Source organism: Lepidochelys kempii, chromosome 10 (assembly GCF_965140285.1).
Source record: "Lepidochelys kempii isolate rLepKem1 chromosome 10, rLepKem1.hap1, whole genome shotgun sequence".
Lineage (NCBI taxonomy): Eukaryota > Metazoa > Chordata > Testudines > Cheloniidae > Lepidochelys > Lepidochelys kempii.
Genome location: NC_136389.1, coordinates 16217970 through 16241341, shown reverse-complemented (window position 1 = coordinate 16241341; position 23372 = coordinate 16217970). Strand labels below are relative to the sequence as shown.

The window sequence follows — 23372 nt, the reverse complement described above, 5'->3', positions numbered from 1 at the left end:
ATCTGTGCATTAAAACAACTGAGTGGCAATAAAATATTTTTACAATGCTACTGGAAGATTTTAATGTTGGTCATATAAACAATTACAATTTCAGACTAATACTGTTTTTAACGTGGGGAGCCTTAAATGCAACTTTTATTATGATTTAAATGGTCCGAAAATAAATATGTGAAAGGAGTGTACGCAGAAGACAATTAGAAAAAGATTTCAGAGGCCTGATTTTTCATCTAATACCAGCGTTTATAACAATGAAACTTAATAGAGTTGCACCTGTTTCCCAGAGGGGTTGTGAGAAACTTTTTTGCAAAGTATCTTGAAAATCCACAGATGAACGGTACTTCAACACTGTACTATTAAAACTGAAATAAAGCTTTGACTAAAGCACAACGCACAACTTTTCTCTGGGTTTGGGGATAGCTGTCTGGCTGCCTAATGGGTGCAAAGAACATGGTTTATTTAAAAAGACTATTTGCATGGAAAATTGTTTGGTTGCTGCGCCTGCTGGAGCAGCTCTTTAGCACTTACAGGGTGCTCATGCTAGAATAAAATGAATGCAAAATATACGTCCTATGAAAACACAGAGCAGTGGGATTCAGCCTGGAGCTGGACAGGAAGAACTCGGGCAACATTTTCTTACCCCTGCAGGGCACCTCTGGGTCGTACTCTCAAGGTTTTATCCAGCAGAGTCAAGGGAAGACCCTCACATAATTCCCTCTGCTTCACGAAAAACAGCCACGATCAAGGTTGGGGCAGAGCCTGAGCTAGTCAACCCTTGGCAAAGGAAAGGTAGCTAGAGCCTGCGCGAGCCTCGCCCTGCGGGGCTGCCTGTTCTCCTCCGCAGGGGCGAGGGCCCTCTAGGCTCTCCCTGCTTCCCGTCGTCTGAGTCACCCCCTCCTCCGCTCCCGCCCGTCCTGCTGGTAAGGTCAGTACTGCACGTGCCCGCCCTCCCAGCCTTAATACGCGTAGTCCTGAGGTGGGAGGGGCTGTGGAAGGAGCCCCGCGGCCCCGCGAGCACTGCGCCTGCGCGGGGGAGGGCAGCTCTTTGCCCAGGTTTTTTTTGTGGCCCCTAGCCTGCGTCGTTGCGCCGTGCCGTCATAACTAAAAACCGCTGTGACGTAGCAAGCGGCGGATCTACGTATGTAAATTTCATCCTTCCCCTCTCCCCCACGGCGCTCGGCATCCGGGCTCTTTGGGCTGGAGCGGCCCTGGAGCGGGTCCCCAGCGGGTCAGCACGGAGCGGGGGCGGTGCAGCCTGAGGGCCCGGTGGGGGCGGGGTGTATATGGCGGCGGCTCTGTCCGCCCTGGCTGCGAGGCTCTCGCAGTCGGCCGCCGCCAGGTCCTACGGGGTCTTCTGCAAGGGGCTGACCAGGACCCTCCTCATCTTCTTCGACTTGGCCTGGAAGCTGCGGATCAACTTCCCCTATCTCTACATCGTGGCCTCCATGATGCTCAACGTCAGGCTGCAGGTGAAGGGGGCGGGGGGGATTCGCCGTCCCCGTCCCCGCCGGGGGGCTTCGCGGCAGGCGGGGCGGACGTGGCTGCGCTTGAGTCGGGCCATTGCAGGCGCCACTAACGCTTCCCTCTCAGGTTGGCTCAGGTGCCCGCGGAGCTCCCCGTGCTGCCAGGGACGCAGGGCACCGTTGTCGTCTTAATCTGCCTCAAGGGAAACTTTTGCGCTCGCTCCCAAGTGGCGTGAGCTTCAGGTTGTGGCTGCGATGCGTTTTGTGCACGTCCTGACTCGGGAGGGCGTTGTGCCACGAACACGTTAAAAATTCTGCACACGATATTTTAAAACTCGGCGGGTTTTATTTGTCAAGAAATAAATGCAGGGGCTCCAGCGTGGCAGTGGGGAGCACAGGCCACTGGCTGCGTGGAGGTGGGAGATCACCTCAGCTCCCCCCCTACCCCCAGGACGTGGACTCAGGGCCGGGTGCAACATCACCACTGACACAGCATAAGGACTGGGCCAGCCCCAGAAACACCCTGGGGTCCTGCTCCTCTATGGCAGGTGTGGGGCAGGCAGGATCCAAGTGTGGGGGGGATCCAGGTGTGGGACAATCTGGATGCAGGCAGCTCAATGAAGAGGTTTAGGTGTGGGGGACATCTGGATGCGCACAGGTTCATTGGGGGGGTTCCAGGTGGAGGGGCAATGGGACTCTGCAGGGGCTTCCAGGTGAAGGTGGTTGGGGCTCAGCGGGGAGGGCTGTGGGAGTGGGGCTTGGTGGGGTGGTGGTCTGGGTGCAGCTAGTTGGGGGTCAGTGGTGGGGTCTGGATGTGGGCGCTCGGGGGTGGGGCATCAGGGTGGGGGTTTGAGTGCAGGGAGCTTAGTGGGCAGTGGTCTGGGTGCAGAGGTATGGGTCTGGGTGCAGGGGGGCTCCTGATGCAGGGGTTGAGGTTTAGTGGGGTGGGGTTTGGGTATGGAGGGCTCGGGGAGTTCTGGATGTACCATGTGAGACTTGGTAGGGGTAACTGGGTATGGGAGGTCCAGATGCATGGGGTTTGGGTGGATGCGGGAGCAGCTTCCCTTACAGTGACCCCTCTCCCCATAGCTGAGGAGCAATGGGGGCATGAAGCAGGGGAGGATGCTGAGCTTCCTGCAGCTGGGGAAGGTTTCTGGGGGTGGGTCTGACACAGCCCCAGTCACTCCTTTCAGGGGAAGAGGAAGTCCTGTCCTCTCTTGTCTCCAGCCCAGATGGGACTAGCAGCTGATCCCGTCTCAAGGGAGGAGCCACTGGCTGGAGTGTCCCCAGCCCTGTGGTGATTTATCTCTCTGCCAGCTGCTCCAGGTGCCTGAAATGATGTACCTGCACTGCTAGGGATTGGTGTGTGACTGCTCTTGCAGCTTCCCTTTGCTTCCCTGTTTGAAAGTCATTTTTCTGCGGGGAAGCAAAGAAATCTGCGGGTGACATGAATTCTGCGCATGTGCAATGGTGCAGAATTCCCCCAAGAGTAACATCCTGTTGTGTAAATTTAAAAACAAAGACAAGTACGATTGTGGCTATGGTGTTATCGGATCCTACACAGCACAGTCACTATAATAAGCAATAAGTGACTATTATACTGCTCCTTCAGCTTGCATGTCATTTTGTTTTTCTTTGTAGGATACATGTCATATTTAGTGTTCCAGTTTGTCTGTCTGTCTAAATAATTGTATTAGCATATATAGGTTGAGACAAAATCAGCATAACTACCCAAAGGAGCAGTAAAAATTAGTTTTCTGGTAGAGATTGACTTTCAAATTCAATAAAAATTGTCCTACTAGGAAACCCAGGATAACTTGATGCTTACAGTAAAATATACATTTTTACGCTTTTGATCTGAATGCAAAACAAACTATTTGGAGCCTGCTTTTGCAAGATACAGAGCTCCCGCTATTTCATCTAGGGGGCCAATGGGAATTGGAAACTCCTCATCTGGAGGGTTGGGCCTTTACAATCTGCCTAAGGATGTGAGCCTACTCTCACAGAAGGTGGTGAATGTTTTGCTGTTGACTTCACTGGCAATAGAAGAGGGGCCCTGATGAGGCAAGCACTTGAACAGCCTTTCTGGCAGATCAAGCAGCTACTCAGTGGGAAGGAAGAAGGGGGAGTGGGAGTGACTATAGAAAAGTGGGGAGGGATAGCTCAGTGGTTTGAGCATTGGCCTGGTAAACACACGCTTGTGAGGTCAATCCTTGAGGGGGCCATTTAGGGATCTGGGGCAAAAATTGGGGATTGTTCCTGCCTTGAGCAGGGGGTTGGACTAGATGACCTCCTGAGGTCCCTTCCAACCCTGATATTCTATGAAGGTCTCTGAAGGCTTGGTTGTGGTATGTTAGAGGACAGATGTTATGACCACTTGAGGCCCGTAAAGGATGAAACTTCTAAATCTAGCAAATAGAATGATAAACTGATAGGGAGACCGAATGGACCAGAGGATTGACGCATTGGATATGGAGATTTTCTCTTCTTACACCTGTCTTTCTGTGCTACAACTCTTAAAATTTGTAAATAGTTAGTGACGTGTCTGGATATAAGCCATGTTTAGCTTCACACACAGTATTCAGTTAGTAACAATGGCAGCTATTTCATCCTTGTCTACTGCCTGTGTTGGCAGATCTTGTAATAGGATCAGCATCCTGGTTTGTTGCAATATACATTGTAACCCCTAAACATGCTTGTGCAATCAGTTTGCCTGGTGGTCTTTCCTCTGCGCTGTGTATGTTGTTCCATGTGCTGTCTGTGCCAATCTATGTGAACATTCTCCACACAATTAACCCACTGCTGTGGGCTTATGGTTGCCCAGTTTTTCCATTGAGTGCCTTGATACAAAGTTAGCAAGCACAGAAGGTAGCACACACAAACATGTCTTGGTGAAAATGAAACATTATTAAAACAGCTTTGATGGACATAGTAGTTGAGACTTTGCCTCTGACTGACTTTAATGTCCATGTTTAAAAATTAAAGGAAGAGAGACATTTAAAACTGATCTCTGATGTTAAGCCTCTGATCACTTACATACTGAAATCTTATTGGTTAAAGTAGAGAGTATTGTTATGCAATAAGTTTTCAGATTTGTCATTCGCTGAGTCACCTGTGATGCTTTCCACTACCCAACAAAGGTAAGCTCTAACTCATTGAATTTAAACTGCAAAAGAGGAGAAACCAGCATTAAATGTGCAACAGGGTAGAGGGACACTTGCTATTAGAGGCCATTATCTTAAATTTTGTGTATAGAAATAACCTTTTATAGTATTAATATCCACTTTCAGCTGTATATGATAAATCTGCTTGAACATATTCAAGGAAAAGAGATAGTATAGTTTGTAATGAGGTCCCCCTTTTAGGGTCCTCCACTACGTTCTGCTATTGAGCTATTCTTTTTTTCCTTCATGATATGGAGATCCCTAAATAATACCTGGTAATACTGATATGTAGTTTGGACATGATGAAAAGGTGTATATTTTACTTTAAGAGAAGCAACTGAAGATGGAGACTGACCATGAGTTAATTTCCTGTATTCATTTTTTTTCTTTCAGGTTCATATTGAGATCCATTGACTTGTGACTTGCTGTGCTTATTGTCTGTGTTGCAGCTAGGGTTACTAATATTCTGTATTGCTGTTTAACCAAATGCAAAGTCTGAAGGACAGAAGAGCTATGATTGTCTCCCATGTGAATATGGAGGAGGAAGAAGACTTAAACCATGAACATTTATGTGAAAGTGGCCCAAATAGCCAAAATGAGATCCTTCACCTTCCAGACGTGTGTTCCTTGTTGAATAATTCTCACATTGATGTTAATAGTAGCTTACAAAAAGAATTCTTTTCTCTTAAGATCAGGAATTGCTCTTTATTTAAGGCTGTACCTTTGCCTCATATTGGCAAGAAAATGCCTCCTCATTTGAGTGAACCAACAAGGTTAAATTTAAGTGCAGCTGTCTCGTCAAAGGATTCATCTCATCTGCTCTTTTCAGCTGAGAGAGGACGACTTGATAAGGTTTTTAACCACTTTGATAGTACTTCTGTGACAGAATGGCTGGAGAAAGCATATAGTTCCATTAGTGACTTGGGTGTCTGGTGTTGCACTGGAGATAACTTTGTACATTTTGCACATTTCTGGCTGTCAGAGCTACACTACAATCAAAAAAGGCAATTGTTGGAATTAGAAATGGGTATTATTGAGGATGAATTGCAACTTGCATTTCTTGAGGAGTTGGATTCTGAACTGCAACCTTCTGATCTGCATTCCATCCTTGCTGCCACATTGAGTGAATATCCTATGGGACTACTGAGCAACCAGAAACTGTATATTTTCCTTGACTATTTAAACATCATGTCTTCAGAGCAAACAACTGGATATAAAAAAATGCTTTCAAGTGTAAAATACACAACAAATAATCCTCAAGTAACACAGTGGCTACTAGCTGTACGAGCTTTTGTGCTAGCAAATCTCTGGCATGCAGTAGTGAAGGTAAATGCAAAATAATGCTGAAATTTTGATAATGGCTGTTTTTAATATTAATAGAAAAATATATATGATTAAATTAAACGGCGCTGAGACAAAGTTAGAGTTCAGGTTTTAGTGAGAGCTATGCAATTAAAATTAAGTGGCACTCGGAGTTGCTAATAAAACACTCTTGTCTAATAAGTAATGGGAAATATTCTATGGAATACCATAACTTCTGGATTCAGGAGATTTTAATTTGGCTTATTTAGGATTCATACAGCTCTCAAATGAGTTTCTCACATTAAAGCTGTCTGAAACAGTTTTGGCTTTAATTTTATAGCACTGATCTATTTTTTTTTTTTAAAGGGTCTGACCTAAATCTGTGCTTTTGGCTGGTGTTTATAGTCCCCTATTGGAAAGTTCCTACCTTTAGAATTCAGTCCATCTATCTCAGCACAGTTATTGTTTTTTAAACCTTTGACTCCAAAAGCATTGTGTATATCAATTAACTGAGAGATTCTGAAGGTGAGAACTCCACTATAGGACATCTCTCAAAACAGTTTTTTTTTTTTTTTTTTTTTTTTAGAGAAGCGGTGTTAGTTTCATTTAAAGAATGTCTTCAGTGAAACTTGCTTGTGTGCTGTAGACAAAGGCCTATCAGTGTCTCCCTTATAAGTAACTATAGTTGCAGGGGGTTGTCTCCTTTCTTTAAAAAACAAACCTTAATTATGACTGAATCTTACTGGAAATATGAAGCCCACTCGGGGATGGGGGAGTGGGGCTGATGTGCCCAGAGCATTGAGGCAGAGGTGTGAAAAGATAAAAACTCTAATTTTTTGCACTCCCCTGATCCTGTTGCAGTTCTGGTGACTTGGTCCCACTGCATCCTGAGGGCAGCTCTGTGGTGGCTGCAAACAGTCCTGTTGGGGACCAGAAATGTGGCTAGTAATGTGCAAAACATAGGGCCATGTCCCCTTTTCCCTGCTATGCTGGCAGGCTGGTAAACAAACGTTTACACTGCCTCTGTAACACTGAAATATCATCCTTACCCTGAGATGATCCTTCCTAAGCCTATTAAACTCTCTTTTGGACAAGCTTATGCCAACAATTCTTTGCAAATTAGCCACATTGCATTGAAGAATTTGGCCCTTAAGAACTGATTCCACAAACCCGTATTCATATGAGTAGTCCTATTGATTTCAATGCCCCAGGTTGTTGTTGTTTTCAAAATTTTGAAAATAATTCAATACACCTTTAGGCTTCTAGGAGTTCAGAAAAGAAGAAAAGTTTCTCTTTTGTTGCTTTCAGAAGTGGCCTTTTATTTGCTTTAAGTCCCAAATATGGATTGACTTATGTGTTGCAGTAGAAGGAAGAGATTAAAAAATATTTTTAAATTTAGAAAAAAAAATTATTTCATGTGCACTTTAAAATTTATATATGTAGTTTTAGAGCTTAGATCACATGTGTACCAGCTACATAATCAGCAGAGATGTCAAAGTAGTCATACATTATAGATAGTAAACAGCTGTGAGGGAGCTGTTACTGTCTTGGGCAAAAATTAGACTGTAATGGAACCATTATGTGTTCTATAACTCATGTCAACTTTGTTTTTAGTAAAAGCTCACAGTTCTGCGTGGTGAGAATACATAGTCAATAGCATTAGAAATTTGACAATTCTCTAAAAAGTCAATACTGAGTTGTAGATTAAATTATCAAAAGCTACTGATCTATTATGGAAAAGGATGAAAATTGTTAATTTAGAAATTTTTCTCCCTGCTACTTTTTGGGGGCAAGTGACGTAAAGTTTTTTCTTATTTTTAAAGCTATAGTTATGGGCAAAGAATTAGGATCACTTTTCCTATACATTAAGTGTTTCAAAAGTTCGTCTCCATTTTTTGCACTTGGTTGCAGTTTTGTATCTGCATTTATTGTTGCATGGACATCTAAGAACAATGTACTCCAATTATTTATGCTTGTAAAGCCAGGCTGAACACTTTGTCCCTTGGTTTATCTTCTCCTGGTGCATGTTTCTTTCTTAATCATTCCTCTTCTTTTTGGTGACATCAGTTACTTTTAGAGATGATTTTGATGTACACAATGTCTGGGAATAAGGAGGAGCAAATGAAGGTGTAAGAAATAGATTGCCCCCCTCACCCCCACTTTTTTTTTTTTAAACCTCATAAAGACAAACATAGCAAAAACAGCCTGACTAGAATGTTTTTACATAAGCCTGTTGTAGGGTGGCTTTAACATTCCTTTTGAATGTTGCGAACAAGTTGTTGTTCTATGAAGGGACTTCTGGTATGATGATTATTGTATACTACAGACATGATCACATAGTCTTGTCATGGCGAAATATCTATTAACTTCCCTGAGTGTGTGGCTTTCAGCCATGATCATGGGATTAGGTTAAACAGTCTGCAATAACTAGACACAGAAAGGTGATTGAATTGTCATTTGTCTCCTCTATGTAATCTTTTAACAACATTTAAAGAGTGTTAATTCTGAGGGAATTAAATCCATTCTAATAATAATAATTTAAGATGCCTTGAATTTGATTTGTTGTAAACCTAAAAGGTAACTTAAACATTCCATCTGAGACTGAAATAAAAGGATGATTTAGTGTGGTAGCATTTCACATGCCATACACTGCACTTCAAGGCTGGAAAGCATAAATCGAAAGCAGTATTCTTGCACTACTAGAATTATCTGGCAGAGACAGCAACACAGAAATGTCAGTGTCTTCCCCTGGGAGGGAGAATTGTAAACCAAAGGGGAGGTAGCCTTTCATAGATGGGTAATATTTATACACCTGGCTACTGTGTACAGTTATGTGTACACCATTAATAATTTTTCACAATACCTGATGTGATGGTCTCATCTCAAAAGAGGGAAAATGTCTGGACTAAAAGCATTGAATCGGTTTTCAGGGAGTTTCATGGCCTCAGTAAATCCGATGTAGGACTCAGTTTTCACAGTAAATGCTTCTCTAGGGTTGAGATTGTCCTAAGGAATCTGTTGTAGTAGGAAAGAATATATTTTAGTGGGTTGGGTAATTTCAAAAGACTAGAAGATGGCTTTTTTTTTTTTATACTTCCAATCTTTTGCTTGCTAAGTTATGGATGTCAGAAGTATTTAAAACATCGAAGTAAAATATAAGACTAGTCACTAAACAACTTAATGCTTTTAAAATTCAGTTTTATAAGGCATTGGTCAGTACCAAGCTCCTTCCTGAACTACATATCAAGAGTTCTGTTTCTGCTACTACAAAGCAAACAAACGAAGTGGTTACAGAAAGGTAAGAAAATTAAAAATCTAGTATTGAGAATTATCTAGTAACTAACTTTATAAACACATTTCTTGACTGTTGTGGAACTTAAGCAAATACTGCACTGCTCTTTTTAAAGATCACTTTAAGTATGTTTAAAACAAATATTGAATAATGCCTTGAGCCTTTTTTATGTGCCTGTGCAGAACTGTATGTGTATAGGCAAAACCACAGCCGTGTGTTTGAATGTGTAAACTGTCTTGGCCCTTTAGTGTTAAACTTCAAAAAGCAGTAGAAACTGTACTTAATATCAAGGCTAGTAGGTACTGCCATTCATGTAAATTACATGTATACCTCACAGGGAAACTTCATGGGCCCAGGCAAGGCATACCTGCAACATATTATGGGAACTGCTTGTTGTGGCTTATTTTCTGAGTTTTGAGGAACATACGTGCTTTGACTGAACTTTTTATGTTGTGTGCTGGAAAAAACATGGACTTTCTTCATAGGAGCAGGTCTTTAGCCTCTTTCTCATACTTTTACCAGTTTAGCAGAGAAAATGGTTTGGTCCTGTATACTTACTTCCCTCCTGCCCACATCACTACCCTCTCCTATTTTGGACAGGCTCCTCTGTATTTGGTTATCATAACAAATTTTGACAGTGAATGAACACTGACATCTGTCATGAGAGCTTATCGGTTTACCTATTAGTCTTATCAGATATACCACCTCAGTGGTAAGTTTATTTTGTTTGCTTTTTTTCTCTAAACCAGCTGCTTTGAAAAACATTTACCTGACAGTTCAAATTCCCACTCTTTTTTTACTGTTATGATTGTGAATTGTAATCTTATTTATGTTGTCAGATGCTTGTGGCATCAAATCTATCAAGGCCTGCAGCTAGTAACCAAAATAAGCACGTTAACTTATGCTCTGTGGATTTCTTGGTAAGATACTCTGTCATGAGTTTTTAAGAGAGGTTGAACTGTCTGAATAAACTTGGTTGCAATCTTTTTTCATAACTATTGTGTTAAATGAGGCATGTTTTATGACATTGGCTTGATCTTTTTTCTATAATACTTGAAAGATGTTGAAGCCTTTAGACAAAGTAACTTTAAAAATAAGTTCTACTTACGAATCTTCAATGTGATGAACCTCTCTTGAAATTAGACTAAAATCTATCATGTCCCATGTAAAATACACGATACACCTCCTCAAATAATGATTTATAGATCCACTTATGAAAATTCAGATAATGTTTTTCTCAGCCCATTCATATTTACAGATAAAAAATTTTCATGTTAAATACATTAAGGACATGTGGCTACTCGTTTTGACACCCAAATGTCAGAATAATAGCCTGAAAGTGATTGATTGAACATCATGCTCTAAATTTCAGTCATTGATTCTTTTTTTTTTGGTTGATTTTTGGATTGGTATGTGTTTTGAGGCTGGTCCTGCAGTGCTTGTGCAACCAAAACTCCCATTGACATCAAGGGGAATTTTGGGTGTCCACAGGATGCAGTATTAAGACTCGGGTTCAGATGGTCATTAAAGTGACACTGTTAATCTGAAACCTAATCCATTTCAAAAAGTAATCTAAGGGACTTTCAGGAATGGTCTCGGAGACTGTATAACCCTGCCCATTTTTGTTACTACTTTTTAATTAAAAAAAAAAAAAAAAGTCATGTTTTTCTGGTGTGTGGAAGACCTATACAGACTGGGAAACTGACTTAAAGTTAACAAACTGAAACAAATAACTTTGTTCTCTAATCTTTTGGTTATAGTCATCTTGAGTATTTACCACCTACTGTTAGGACAAGCAATTTTTGAAGTTGACAGTCTCTTTAAAATTAACTCACTCTAGATTAGCTAGTGCCTGATCTTCATCACTGAAGTCAGTGGGAGCCTTGCCATTGGCTTCAACTGACACAGAATCCATCCCCAAACAGTGGGTAACAATTTAGTTTTCAATGCTTATATTCATGGTAGTGGGAATTGTCTTGGATGTAAATGCTAAAACTCTTATAGGCTTTTGTACACAAAACAACTAAGTACTCTTTTTGGTCATTCTTTAAAACTCTTACTGCAACATAAAAATTGAGACGGTCTCCTAGGGTGTGTCAATCAAAAAGGTTACAAATGTATCTAAATGTGGCATACCAATTTCATGTAAGGAAAGATGTTTACAACAACTTTGTCTGTTTGAAACTCTACTATACTTTACTCTAACTCATGAGCGAGGATTTTCTGTTGTTAACTTAAAAACTTGTTCTGAGTGAAAGCAGGCTTTTTAATCATAGCACTAGCACTATATAAACTTATAGAAGCTGATGAATTATGATGCTGCTTACTTACACCACAGGAGGGAGTTAAACATCAAGCTTTTGAATAATTTTACTTACGTGACTGCACAGATTTTTCCAGTACAGTGTTTCAGTAGCCAAATCCATTCTCAAATATGCTGAATTTAACTTACTCCTACGGATTGTTACTGCAATTTTGTGTAAAAATGTATAAAGTTCAATATACAATAGTAACTTATTGTGATTGTTTACAGTTGAACTCTAAATGCCAATGAATGGTTTTATCAAACTGTTTAAAAAAGAAATAAAAGTGTTTTTAAAAACAAATTGCTTGTTTATTTTCTGATTTTTATAAACTGCAGTGTAATAGTTAAGTACTATGATAACAATCTACCTTACAAAACACAGATCATAGAGGCACTGTGGCTGGTATACAAATAACATCAAAATGCTGCAGTTCTCTCTACTTTTTAAAGTGGGGAGAAAATCTCAAGTGTCCCTTCCACAACAAGAATTGTAAGGGGGGAAGGGAGACTCCTCAGTACACAAGTATGAAGATATTGTCCTGAAGAATATGTAAACCAGTTCACAAGACACTGCTTCTCTTACAATACAAGTTTAGTTTCTTTAAGAGATGGAATCCAAGCCAGAACTTACACAACAGATTTTGCTGAATTCATAATATAGCAAGTATTCTCATACTTTGTATTTCTTTTTTATATCCATTCCTTACTCATAGGTGATAAGCAGTAGTAATACACCAATAATGATTTATCCAAATCCAGGATATTTCTAAACTGACTAGCTCTAAATTTGCATAATCTTTACATAATATCCAAGTTCAACTATGGATTTAAAAAAAAGGTAGTATATATGAAATTGCATGTTAGGGCTAGAATGGTGCATCATTGCATGGATCATGTCTCTTAATCTCTCACTCCTCTTAACAAGAGCACAGATTGTACCATGGGAGTAGCTTGTCAAAGTTACAAAGGCTGAAACATAAAAGACAGCCCTTTTTATTTGGCGTGATACTTAGAGGCCAAAACTATAGTTTCCCTCGGTCCACATACATGACTTCCATTAAAAGGAGTAGGAATTCTGTATGTGGAACAAGGAGAGAATATGCGTTCTTATTTCTGGATTTAATGGGTGCAGTCACTTGGGATAAATTGTAGAAGCAGAGCTACCTCAGTGACCCTATCTGCTAAGGATAGTAGCCTCACATAATATGCTGGGGTCCTACCACTTTTTTTCTGTCCTTGGTCTCTTAAAAATGAGGAGGTGTTTGTTTTTTTGTTTTTGTTTTTTCCAAAAGACCCAGATCAATCTCTCATAATTCCCAAAGGACCAGAAGTGCTGCAAAACCCCATTAAGGGAAACTTTCCTTGAGAGGTGGAGATTGGGGGGCTACAGAAGAGGCCTTATTGGACTGTCAGGTGCTGGGTCTAGAGATAGCACCTCTCCCTTCTAAACATAAGGAGGAAATCTTCACATGAAGGATCTCCTCTGCATGCATATAAGGAAGGGATGCTCTGAGCCTCTTCCTGCCTTTAATGTGGCTCTATTTTATTCCCCGAACCACGCACCACTTAGCATCTTGACTTTAATTTTTGTTCATCTTGCTGAATGACTTCTTCAGAATCAAGGTAATTTTGACTACCTAGTCACTTTACCAGATATTCCAAAATTATATTTCCATGATTGCTGATTAAGATACTTAAACTAACAAGTTTACTCCCTCCTCTCCATCTTTTCCTCAATCTTACACAATTTCTGTTGTAAAATTTATATTAATTCAAGATCATGATTTCTACATCAAGTGGAAATGGAAAGCTACCACCACAATTACTACCCAAAGTCATCACTACAATTATTACTAAATTACACCAGGATTGACCAGACATGGAGAACGAACTACCTTCCTGGCTTTGGTGAGGAATATCATAACTGCTGCAGGTTGGAGGACACTCTGAGGCAAATATGCTGCTGCTGTTCCATATGCTATATTTATTCTGTAGAAAAATGGGACTTTGGTCTCCAGGGCAATTGGGCGGGTACCCTTCTCGAACACAAAATTCACATTTACAACTAAAATTTTTTTTTAAATGGATAGTGAGTGAGGGTAAAGGCTCTTGAAAGCAGCAGCAAAGGGAAGGAAAAAATGAATACTGGAATTTCCTAACAAAGCATATATTAAAGTCACAACTGTGCCATTTTTATATATGCAGATAGTCATCTTCATAGATCTGTAATGTTAGTGAAAATCCAGCTTTTGTCTACTGTAACTTTTAAAAGTTTGAATTGTTCTTTCCTTCATGATTCTTTGAGTTGCAAAGGTTAAGCTTTCTGTCCTTTGCTCCTTTTTGTGCCATTTAGCATCATTTCAGCTATGGCTGCAGGAACGTACACTGCTTTGGAGGCAAAGTCGTGTGCGAGTCAAACATGATGCATTACATTCACTGTTTCTCTTTGTGGAAAAAGCCATGGTTAGCAAAATGCTGCCTTTAAAGCAGCAGAAGGAGCTCATATCTGACATATGATCTAAAGTCTCCAAAAACACACTGGCTATTCCCAGGTTGTTTCCAATGCAATTATAGCAGGATTGTTCTTTAAAAATCACCTGCAAAAGAAGTTGAAGGGATTTTTTTCTTCTTCTTCACTGAGCCATAAAGAGAGCCTGAAAGCTGGTTGATTTTTTTGTTTTTTAAATCAGTTCAGATTGTCTGATGTGGAACTCTGGCCTCCTGATGTCAAAATTCTATCAGACAGAGCTAAGCAACTGAGAAAAGGGAAAATTAATGTAAGTATATAAAACTTCAACGCCAAAGTCCAATAAGCACTTGTGAGAGAGACCACCTTTACTAAAATTCAATCCTCCAACTTCTTCAGTTAGGCAGTGACAGAGCTTGCCTAATCAACATTTGAGATCACTAAGAAGTCCTACAGCAAAAGTAGGGAAAGCTAGATGTGACTTTCTGGATACTTCTAAGCTGAATAAACAAGCAAAGAGGAAAAAAATCTCTTCAGTTCTTTTTGCATTATAAAGACCAAAAGGGCACAAAACCAATTTCAAAAGAATAATTTGCATGTTGCCTTTGAGGGAGGAAACTTCGAGGTCTTATCGTCAACCTGTTTAGTGCTTATAAAATGTTTTGAAATCTTCTGAGTTGTAAGAAGAGCAAAGTTTTTACAAATATTGTATCTTCTTGAAAGATTCTGTTATGTATTCCTTAATCTCTTAACTTAGACTTAAAAAATCCACAGGATGTAACTCTTCTAAAGCTGAGTTTCCTATTGAAAGGATTCACAAGAGCAAAGGGTAAAAGGAAAAAAAAAATCCTGAAAGACAAATGCTTATCTGTTGCTCACTGAGCAAAAAGCCCAAGTGACACAGGCGACCATCTGAAACTTTGCTCTCATTTACTTGCTCTGATGAGCAATTACTCTCACTTTTATTCTCTTACTCTCATCTGTTCTGAAGTCTATGAAACAGCTCGTGTGAGTAGCTGCTCACCAGAGTAAGTAAAAAATTTTTGCAGTCTGGCCTTCTTACAAATTAAATCTCTGGATCAGCAGCCCATCAGTAGGGGAGTCAACCTTATCCCGTTTGCCTTTTCTTGTCTACCTTTCAAATCCAATATGCACACTGGTGGCACGGAACGATAAATTTCTGCCTAGTGGCTTCCTCAAGGATTGGAGCAGCACTAACATTTCTTGTTTCTGATCTTTGCTCATAAGCAGGATTCCCTAGAGTGAAAGAAACAAGATATGAAAATTGCTTGGTTTTGTGCCATTCAAAAAATGCTACCATTTCTGGTCTAGGTTATGGACTAATCGGTCTGAAGCAGTTCATTGCAAAATCTTTCTTGAAACCTCACCTCATCAGTCTGGTGATTTTTTTTTTTATTTTAAATTATCAGATACATATATATTCAATATTTTTATAAACAGACATTTTAATAGTACTCTCTAGCATCTTCCTAAAGGCTTGCCTGCTATGCACCTTCAGCCACTTATTTTGAACCAGGTTTCTGGATGATGAACTTTCTATTAGACTGAAAATATGAGGGTATTGTGTAAGCTTAGCTTACACATCTGTCTGTCTGTCTTACATTCCTCTCTTGCTCTTCAGAGGAAAACTAATCAAGGCAGACCAATATAAGTTAAATGTTCAGCCTCCTTTCATCTTATGCCACCCTCCAGCTGCTTTTGAGTGATAGCGTTTGTACAGACTGTAGCACTTTCCAAGTCCTTCCAGTCTAGTGCTCGTGTCCTCTCTACAATTTGATGGTCAATTCAAAAGCTCTGTGACCTATATTGTTACCACTGCTGAATGTGACTTTCAGAACTCTTCTTACTTCATGTTTTCCTTTTATGCTCAGTCATTCATTTGTCGTTGGTAATTGTATCTTCAGATCACACTCTCCTTTGGCTAAATTACTTGTGGTTGTCAGCAACCTCCTAGCTTGTGCGAGTTGTCATTTCAGGATGGTTTTTATGGGCACTTTGTCAAGCTGTTTTTGACACTTGTTCAATTTTAAATTCATTCTAATGTGTCTTCTTCTAGTATCTAGAACACAGCCATGTAGTCTGAAAGAGTCTCTTTATCTCTTTTATAGCAAGTGCTTTAGGCTCCTTTTTAAAATTTGCACTGTTGAGACAATAATATCCAAAGCCTACAGTTCCATTTTGCTGTTTGAAAATGGCTACTATTACTATCATTATTATGAAAAATGTTTTTATCACTGAAAATACCTGATAAGCCTTTGTTAGCTATGTACACTTGACATTCTTCAATTGGTGGTCTGCCTGAGAAGGAGTTGCACTTCAATTCCTAGCAGGAATTCCAGGCTTGACAAATATTGACTTAAAGGACAATTTTATCTCTTTTGCTCAGCCCAACAGTCTGAAAATCTGATAGGAAAGGAACACTTCTTCCTATGAATGAGCTGCTACCTGTACTGTATTTGGAAATTAATTTTTAATTGCTATTGGCATCAACCTTGCTTAAAAAGGGATACAACTTTGGATACTGGCAAAATGGAAGCCTAAAGTAAGAAACTGTAAACCAGTTTGGATCATGCTTTAGAACTAGTTTAATTTTAATAATCTTAATGTGGAGTTTAATTTTTTCTGGACAATTACAAAGCTGTGTTTTTGTTGCTTTAATACTGGTTTAAAAATCCCTTGAATATGGTGTCCATTATGGCAGCACTAGAAGGACTCACAATTCTTCCATACTACTATATTTGCTAATTCAAATATATACATTCGCTTGTCCATAAATATATTCCTACAATGGAAGATAAAGGAGAGGTAGTGAAATTTAGTAGCTAGAGCACAGGACTGGTAGTCCAGATTACCAATTGCATTCCAGACTCTGCTAGTGCCTGACTGTGTGATACTGGGCAAGTTACTTAATATCTGTCTACCAAAGCTTTCCCTTCTGTCAGGTGGGGATAGTACCAGGTTCCTGAATGCCTTTGAAATTCACTATATAAATACAAAATATCATGATAATGGCAAAAAATAAGAGAATTCACTGTCACATTTAAGTTTAAGCACATTGTCAGAATTTAACAATTGACATACATAACAATTAAATGGCCAAAGTTATAGCATACTCCATAGACTTCCACAGTTATAGAAAACCACTAGAAATCCTCATAAGTTTATAAAATGGCCTCACTTGCTATTTTTTTGAATGACTTATTTTATAATGGACTTTGGATGACTTGTTTTTTTATGGCTTTAATGACTGTGCCTTTCTTAATTCTTAGAAAATTATATAGGACTGTAAACAACCATTGGTAATCAGCCTATTACAAACTTCCATGCATTATTTTTATCATTTTATCTTCCTTATGAAGAAATGTTACATACATTTTTTTTTTCTTCCTCAGAGCTCTACAGAGTGTCCAGCTGGGATATGCTGATGTCTTGCATTATCTTCTTATAAACCAGCAGCTTGACCTTGATGCAGTAGATGAAAAAAATCGAAATCTCATATTTTTAGCCACTATATATGACCAACCAAAGATACTGGACTATTTTCTTGACATGGTCAGTTGACTGAAAAAGTTACATTAAATACAATACATTAAAATGTATTAATTAGGAACTCTATAGGGTTTATAACAAATTAGAATGGCTAAAAGGTGTGGGTATAAAAAATTAATTCAGAGCTCCTTAATTTGATTTTTTGAGTGCAAAAGACTCGGATTCTGCCCTGCTCTTCAGTCACTCCACCAGTGATTGTTATTTTGCAATCATATTTCCTATTTTAAAAAATGTTCTCTCTCCCCTCTTGTATGGAAGAACCACATAACTAGAGGAAACTAATTATACTCAAAGGCTGTCAAATGCATAAATAAACAAGATAAAACAGAAAAATAAATGTTTGCCCTCTATTCTTTCAGTTACACTTAGCTGTTATCTGGAAAAATAATAGTTAAAAAAAATATAGAAAGAAGTGTTACTTAATTTGCCTTGTTCCCAAGTGTCAGTGAGGGGTGCAGTTAAATTAAAAAAAAGAAAAGAAAATTAAACACAGGTGTTGATTATTAGCGGATGGGTGGGGGGAGGAAGGGGGAGAGAAATTTCTTTATCCCCACAGACAGACTCCAAACTCCAGAGCTGAAGAGTGGTGGTTGTGAAGTCCTACATTAAGTTATGGTAGACATCTTAATGAGCAGAAGCTGACAGGTCTTGGAAGCGCTCTATGTGGTTCTTGGACTTTTCCAGTTTGGGGATAAATTTGGCACCAGCTCTGGCTATCCAACTTTGTGGCATCATATAGAAACTGTTGTTTTCTTTGGCAGAAGCAGTTTCTGAAAGATATCAGCAAGCCCAAAATATTATTGTTAATTTTAATTTTAAAAAAATACACAGTAAGTGAATTTGCTCATGAAGTGAAAGACTGGTTGCATAGAAAATTGTTGCCTGTTTGTTTAGATTGTAAACTATTCAGGTCAGGGACTGTCTCTTACTTTATCTTTGAATAACTTCTAGCACAATGAAGTCCTGATTTGGGCCAGACCCCTAAGTGCTATTGTACACACAATTTTTCCACAGAAGAGCTATAGAAGTAGTGCAAGTTTTCCCACATTATTATGCTAATGATGCCTTCAATCTGTTTGGAAGCCCACCTTGGACGTCAAGAGGGTACTTCAGTCTTCATGTCCATTCAGTTCTGAGCCTACTTTCTGAGGCTGGATGTTTCTCAAACACCTTAGTGACAGACACTGTAAAAGAACCTAGAGAGAACAAGAGTTCCACTTAGAGCTGACTATTGAATTAGGCTTGATATGTCTACTAAGAAGAGGACTAAAAATCACTGAGTAATTCCACACAGCCACTAGATGGGTGTAATGACTTTTGATCATTACAGGTTTGGGACACACCTGAGCCTGTTACCCAGAGATAAAAGGCTTTATATTGTATTAATATAAAATATGGAGGCGTTGTTCTATGGTCTGAAATATAGATACTTTTCTCATTGTAAATCTGTTTTGGTTGTTCAGCTCAAAAATGTTTTCCTGCTTATTTTTCATTCTAGGGACTTCCCATACCTGATGTAAACCAAGCAGCAGAAAATGGAAACACACCACTCCATGCTGCAGTGAGTACTGGAAAAATGCACCTTGTATCTTTGCTGCTGCATTATCCTGGAATTAATGTGAATTTCCCAAATTCCCAGTGTGATGGAGCTACTGCACTACATCTTGCTATTGTCTATGGTAAACTTTCTCACACATCATATTTTCTATGGTTGCTGTCAGAAGTTTAGACTTCTAAGAGGACTCTATTTTTAAACCCCAATATATGTGGCTTTATAATGTAAAAAAGGCAAAGAATGTTATTGGATTTTTTTAACCTTTTCAGTTGACCTTTCAGTACTTGTAGTTAAGGAATCAAATGATTGTCTAAGTGCTTAAGAGCTCTTTGTCTATTTACAAATATATGTATCTCAGCTCTGCTAAATCTGAGTGAAATACAACCATGTTTTGAAAAGGGATGGGGGAGCAGTTCGTACAAAATATGGCATAATATTCCATGGGAATATTAGTGGCTAGGAAAAAAGCCATATCAGGAAACTGTTCTCTGCAAATCTTGGCTTGCAAAAGTTTGCAGGATAGACCAAGACATTGTGAATATAAGGATACACAAAGTAATGCCTAAAGAATATTGTATGGAAGGATTAGTCTGTGAGGAAGAAAAAAAGTTATGTATCAGGCAGGTTTCAAAAGGTTTTTCCTGTGTGAGGAGGAGACTGCGTTTGATTATCTCTTTAGTGAAGAATTGTTACTGCAGATTTTTATAACTGGACTTACTACATTTTTGTTTTTATGATGTAGAAATTCAGAAAATACTTGTCATTCCCTTTTTCATCACCGCACGTTTTAAAGGTCTTTCCATTTTGATTGTGCTGCTAGCATATGGTGTTACACCTGTTAATCTTTATTATATGTTTTTAACAAAAGCAGGCTGACCAATTCTGTTAAAATGTTCTAAGCTTTTATTATATAAAGGAAAAAAACTTCCCCAGAATCTCCTAAAATTCTGTTTTTTGTTTTGTTTGTTTGTTTTTTTTCATTTATACTCCAGTAAATGGAGATACGGTATTCTGTGCAAATTTATTATTAAAACAATATTCTTGGACATCACGTATGTTGCCTTAGATTGTTTTGGGAATTAAAATAGTGTTTTTAAATTTAAACAGATATTTAAAATAGGTGAACTAATTTTGTTTTTCCACAAAATATAAGAAATATAGATGTAATATTAACAGAAGTTTTTGGACTCCAAAATCCTCTTCACCATCTTTGTTTCATCTAGGGCACTTGGGAATTTGCTATTTATTGCTGAATGCTGAAGCTGATGTGAAAAGCCTCCTGGGAGATCTAACGCCTGTACAACTTGCTGAGAATTTTGGTAATGAAACTATAACCAAGTTCATAAAGATGCATGTTAAAAAACTGAAACTTGAAAATAAAATGTTTGCCTGACTATGTAAAGCATAATAGCATTTTCCAATGTATCTATTTAATATTGTACATTACACCTATTTTAAACTTCTGACATTACAGTGCTGCTTTTATCTGAGGCTTGGCAGCTTGCCAACATTAATTTTTAGTGATAAATTCTGCTATACAGACCTGAAAGTTTTTATATCTTAGGCCACTTCATTCCGTTATTTTATTGTCTTTCTGGTTTTGTCTGTTCTCAACTAAATATATATAAACATATAAATGAAAGGATACATATAATCTCCTGCATATTAAAACCAACACTGGTTAGTTTTTAGGTATAAAAATACAGATAATATTGATTTCAGTTGTACTAACAGTGAACCAGATTTTTACACTGTTATAAATTAAGATGTTAATCAATTTGACTCCTAAGTATTTTCTGGATTATTTATGTGTGACATTTTTTAAGACAAGATTTTCAAAAGTGACTAATGATTTTTGGTGTCCCCAAGTATTTGAGTGCCCAACTGAGACCCCTTAAAGGAGCTACATAATCAAAGCATTAACCCTCTGAAAATGAGGCCCCTTTAAGGGGGCTTCAAATTTGGGCATCCCAAAACTAAGGTACAAGAATAACTAGTTAGTTTTTGGGAGCAAGATTTTCAAAAGTAACTAGTAATTTTTTAGTTGATTGTCAAATATTTGTCTATTCTGATTTGACACTGATTCTTTTTTTGTGTGATTATTTTAATTTAAGTACACAAACATATTTCAGATGCAAGTTTTTTGCAGCAATTTTTTCCCCCTTTACTAAGAATCTTGCTTTAGGTTGTGAATATATTTTCAAATTATTCCAAATAATAAACGAGCGTCAAAGCAAACATCTCATATAAAACTATATATTTTAACTGGATGGCAAGGGCAAAAGGAAATAAAACCAAGATTAAGAAATTCTGACAAATTAAAAGTTACTATAGAACACTATACAATTTTGATTACTAGAACACGTGGATTTCATTACGGAATAATTCATATTTAGTGTCGAGGCTTTAAAAGGTTTTACAGCTACTTACCAGAGTAAAATATTGTTAACATACTTGAAATGAATTGAGGTTTACACTTTTTAAATTTTTTTATTAAAATATTAATTAAAACAAATTACAGTTAAATAATGTTACAAAATTTATATGATCTTAAAGTAATAGCTGACATTATTTTATAGCCACCTTTTAGGACATTAATAATGGTAGTGATTTTTCCTTTATTTAGCACTTTTTATGACTAAGTGCTTCATAAAGGATGTTTGTACTTAAAAGGCTTCACCCTTGAGATGTATCCACCTGTGGGCGATAGCCAGTCTATGCCCTGAACACTGAATAGAAGTGGAGGTGAGGAGAAATTCTGGCCAAAGATACCAAGGCAAAGCCTTATTCTTTCAGAAAGTGCTATGTGATCTTTAATATCTCCACAGAGCGCAGAAATTCCATTTAAGCATTCTCCTTCAAGGTCTACGTGCCAGATTTACTTTAACCCTTGGTTTATGGCTAGAGGCGCTAGCTTTCATCCTGGCCACCAGGACTTTTATGCTCTCTGCCCAATATTTTTTTAAATCCTCACCATCTGCTCACTATTGGAGGTTGCTTTCTTACCCTGTTGTTCAGCAGGCAGACGTCCACCTGTTGGAGGCCTTTTCTCTCCCTTTCCTCACCAGTCACTGAGCAAGGGGGCTATGTTTGACTGAAGGGCGGAACCAAGAGGAGTGAACTCAGCGAAGGGATCAGCCAGAGAAAGGATGAGGAGTCTCAGCTCACCCAAGAGAAGCTAAGCAGAGGTGGTAACAGCAGCAATCTGTAGTAGGAGGGCCAATCCGAAGCTGCCTTCTGCTATTCCATATAAAATCAAGACATCAGGAAGAAGTAGCAAAGCCTAGAGTGTGGAAAGCATGGTGGAAGAGAGTGAGCAAGTTGAGGGGACAGTGGCCAGAGGGAAAAAGACAGAGCCTCTGCTGAACCAGTGGCACAGGATCAGCTTCACCAGGATCAGCTCCACCACTTAGACAAGGACTAAGAGTGAGAAAAGCCTGGAAGAAAGAAAAAAAAGCCCTTTTCGTGTTTCCCTGTGTGAGGCTTTGCAGCCTCAGAAGAGTAACAGATTGGGGAGGAAAAAGATAGATGGGAGGAAGAATACTTAGGGCAGGGTGACATGAGGTGGAGACAGACTTGTAGTACTCATGAGAAAGAAAAGCTGTTGCTGAAATTTTTACAGGTTCTAGCAGTCAGCCATGAATTCCTTCCCCCAAGAAACAATCACTAAGTATGCAGTGTTTGTTAGTCCCAGGATATTAGAGAGACAAGGTGGGTGAGGTAATATCTTTAATTGGAAAAACCTCTGTTGGTGAGAGAGACAAGTGCTTGAGCTTACACAGCGGTCTTCCTCAGATCACCTTGTCTCTCTAATCATTGAGGATGTAATTAACAAAGTTTGCTGCATGATGATCTGTATGAAACCATGATTGTGTTGCTTTCCTAGGCATATGGTTTTCTCACTGTTACATTATAATAGAATAGAGACAGCACTTTCTCTCATGTTTAAATTGAAATAATCTATTTCTTGTATATCATATGCTTGAGATCATAGAACTCCCATTCTAACTCCCATTCTTAGTTACAATGTCACCATAAAGTGAAAACAGGCATTCGCATGGGACTTTTGTAGCCAGCATTGCAAGGTATTTATGTGCCAGATATGCTAAACATTCATATGCCCATTCATGCTTCGGCCACCATTCCAGAGGACATGCTTCCATGCCGATGACGCTCATTAAAAAAATGTGTTAATTACATTTGTGACTGAACTCCTTGGGAGAGAATTGTATGTCTCCTGCTCTATTTTACATGCAT

The 23372-nt window shown here is 38.9% G+C and overlaps 2 protein-coding genes across 4 annotated transcripts; both read left to right on the top strand.

Annotated features, from left to right (window-relative positions):
- Positions 1-1151: 1151 nt before the first annotated feature.
- SMIM10L3 (small integral membrane protein 10 like 3) lies at positions 1152-5102 on the top strand. The gene is made up of 2 exons (XM_073362168.2): positions 1152-1466; positions 5018-5102. Exons 1-2 carry the CDS (start codon positions 1281-1283, stop codon positions 5036-5038), a joined length of 207 nt encoding a protein of 68 aa, XP_073218269.1. The 5' UTR covers positions 1152-1280; the 3' UTR covers positions 5039-5102.
- Positions 5103-5110: 8 nt separating this feature from the next.
- FAM220A (family with sequence similarity 220 member A) lies at positions 5111-23161 on the top strand. Of its 3 annotated transcripts, XM_073362158.1 has the most exons (6): positions 5111-5950; positions 9124-9224; positions 17404-17563; positions 19059-19239; positions 20339-20434; positions 22134-23161. In XM_073362158.1, the coding sequence occupies exons 1-6, from the start codon at positions 5111-5113 to the stop codon at positions 22211-22213; spliced, it is 1458 nt and encodes a 485-aa protein (XP_073218259.1). In that variant the 3' UTR covers positions 22214-23161. The 3 variants fall into 3 exon arrangements, with proteins under 3 accessions (XP_073218259.1, XP_073218261.1, XP_073218260.1); XM_073362160.2 differs by lacking the exon at positions 22134-23161 and having other exon boundaries at positions 19059-19121; positions 20339-20445; XM_073362159.1 differs by lacking the exons at positions 9124-9224; positions 17404-17563.
- The last annotated feature ends 211 nt before the right edge of the window (positions 23162-23372 follow it).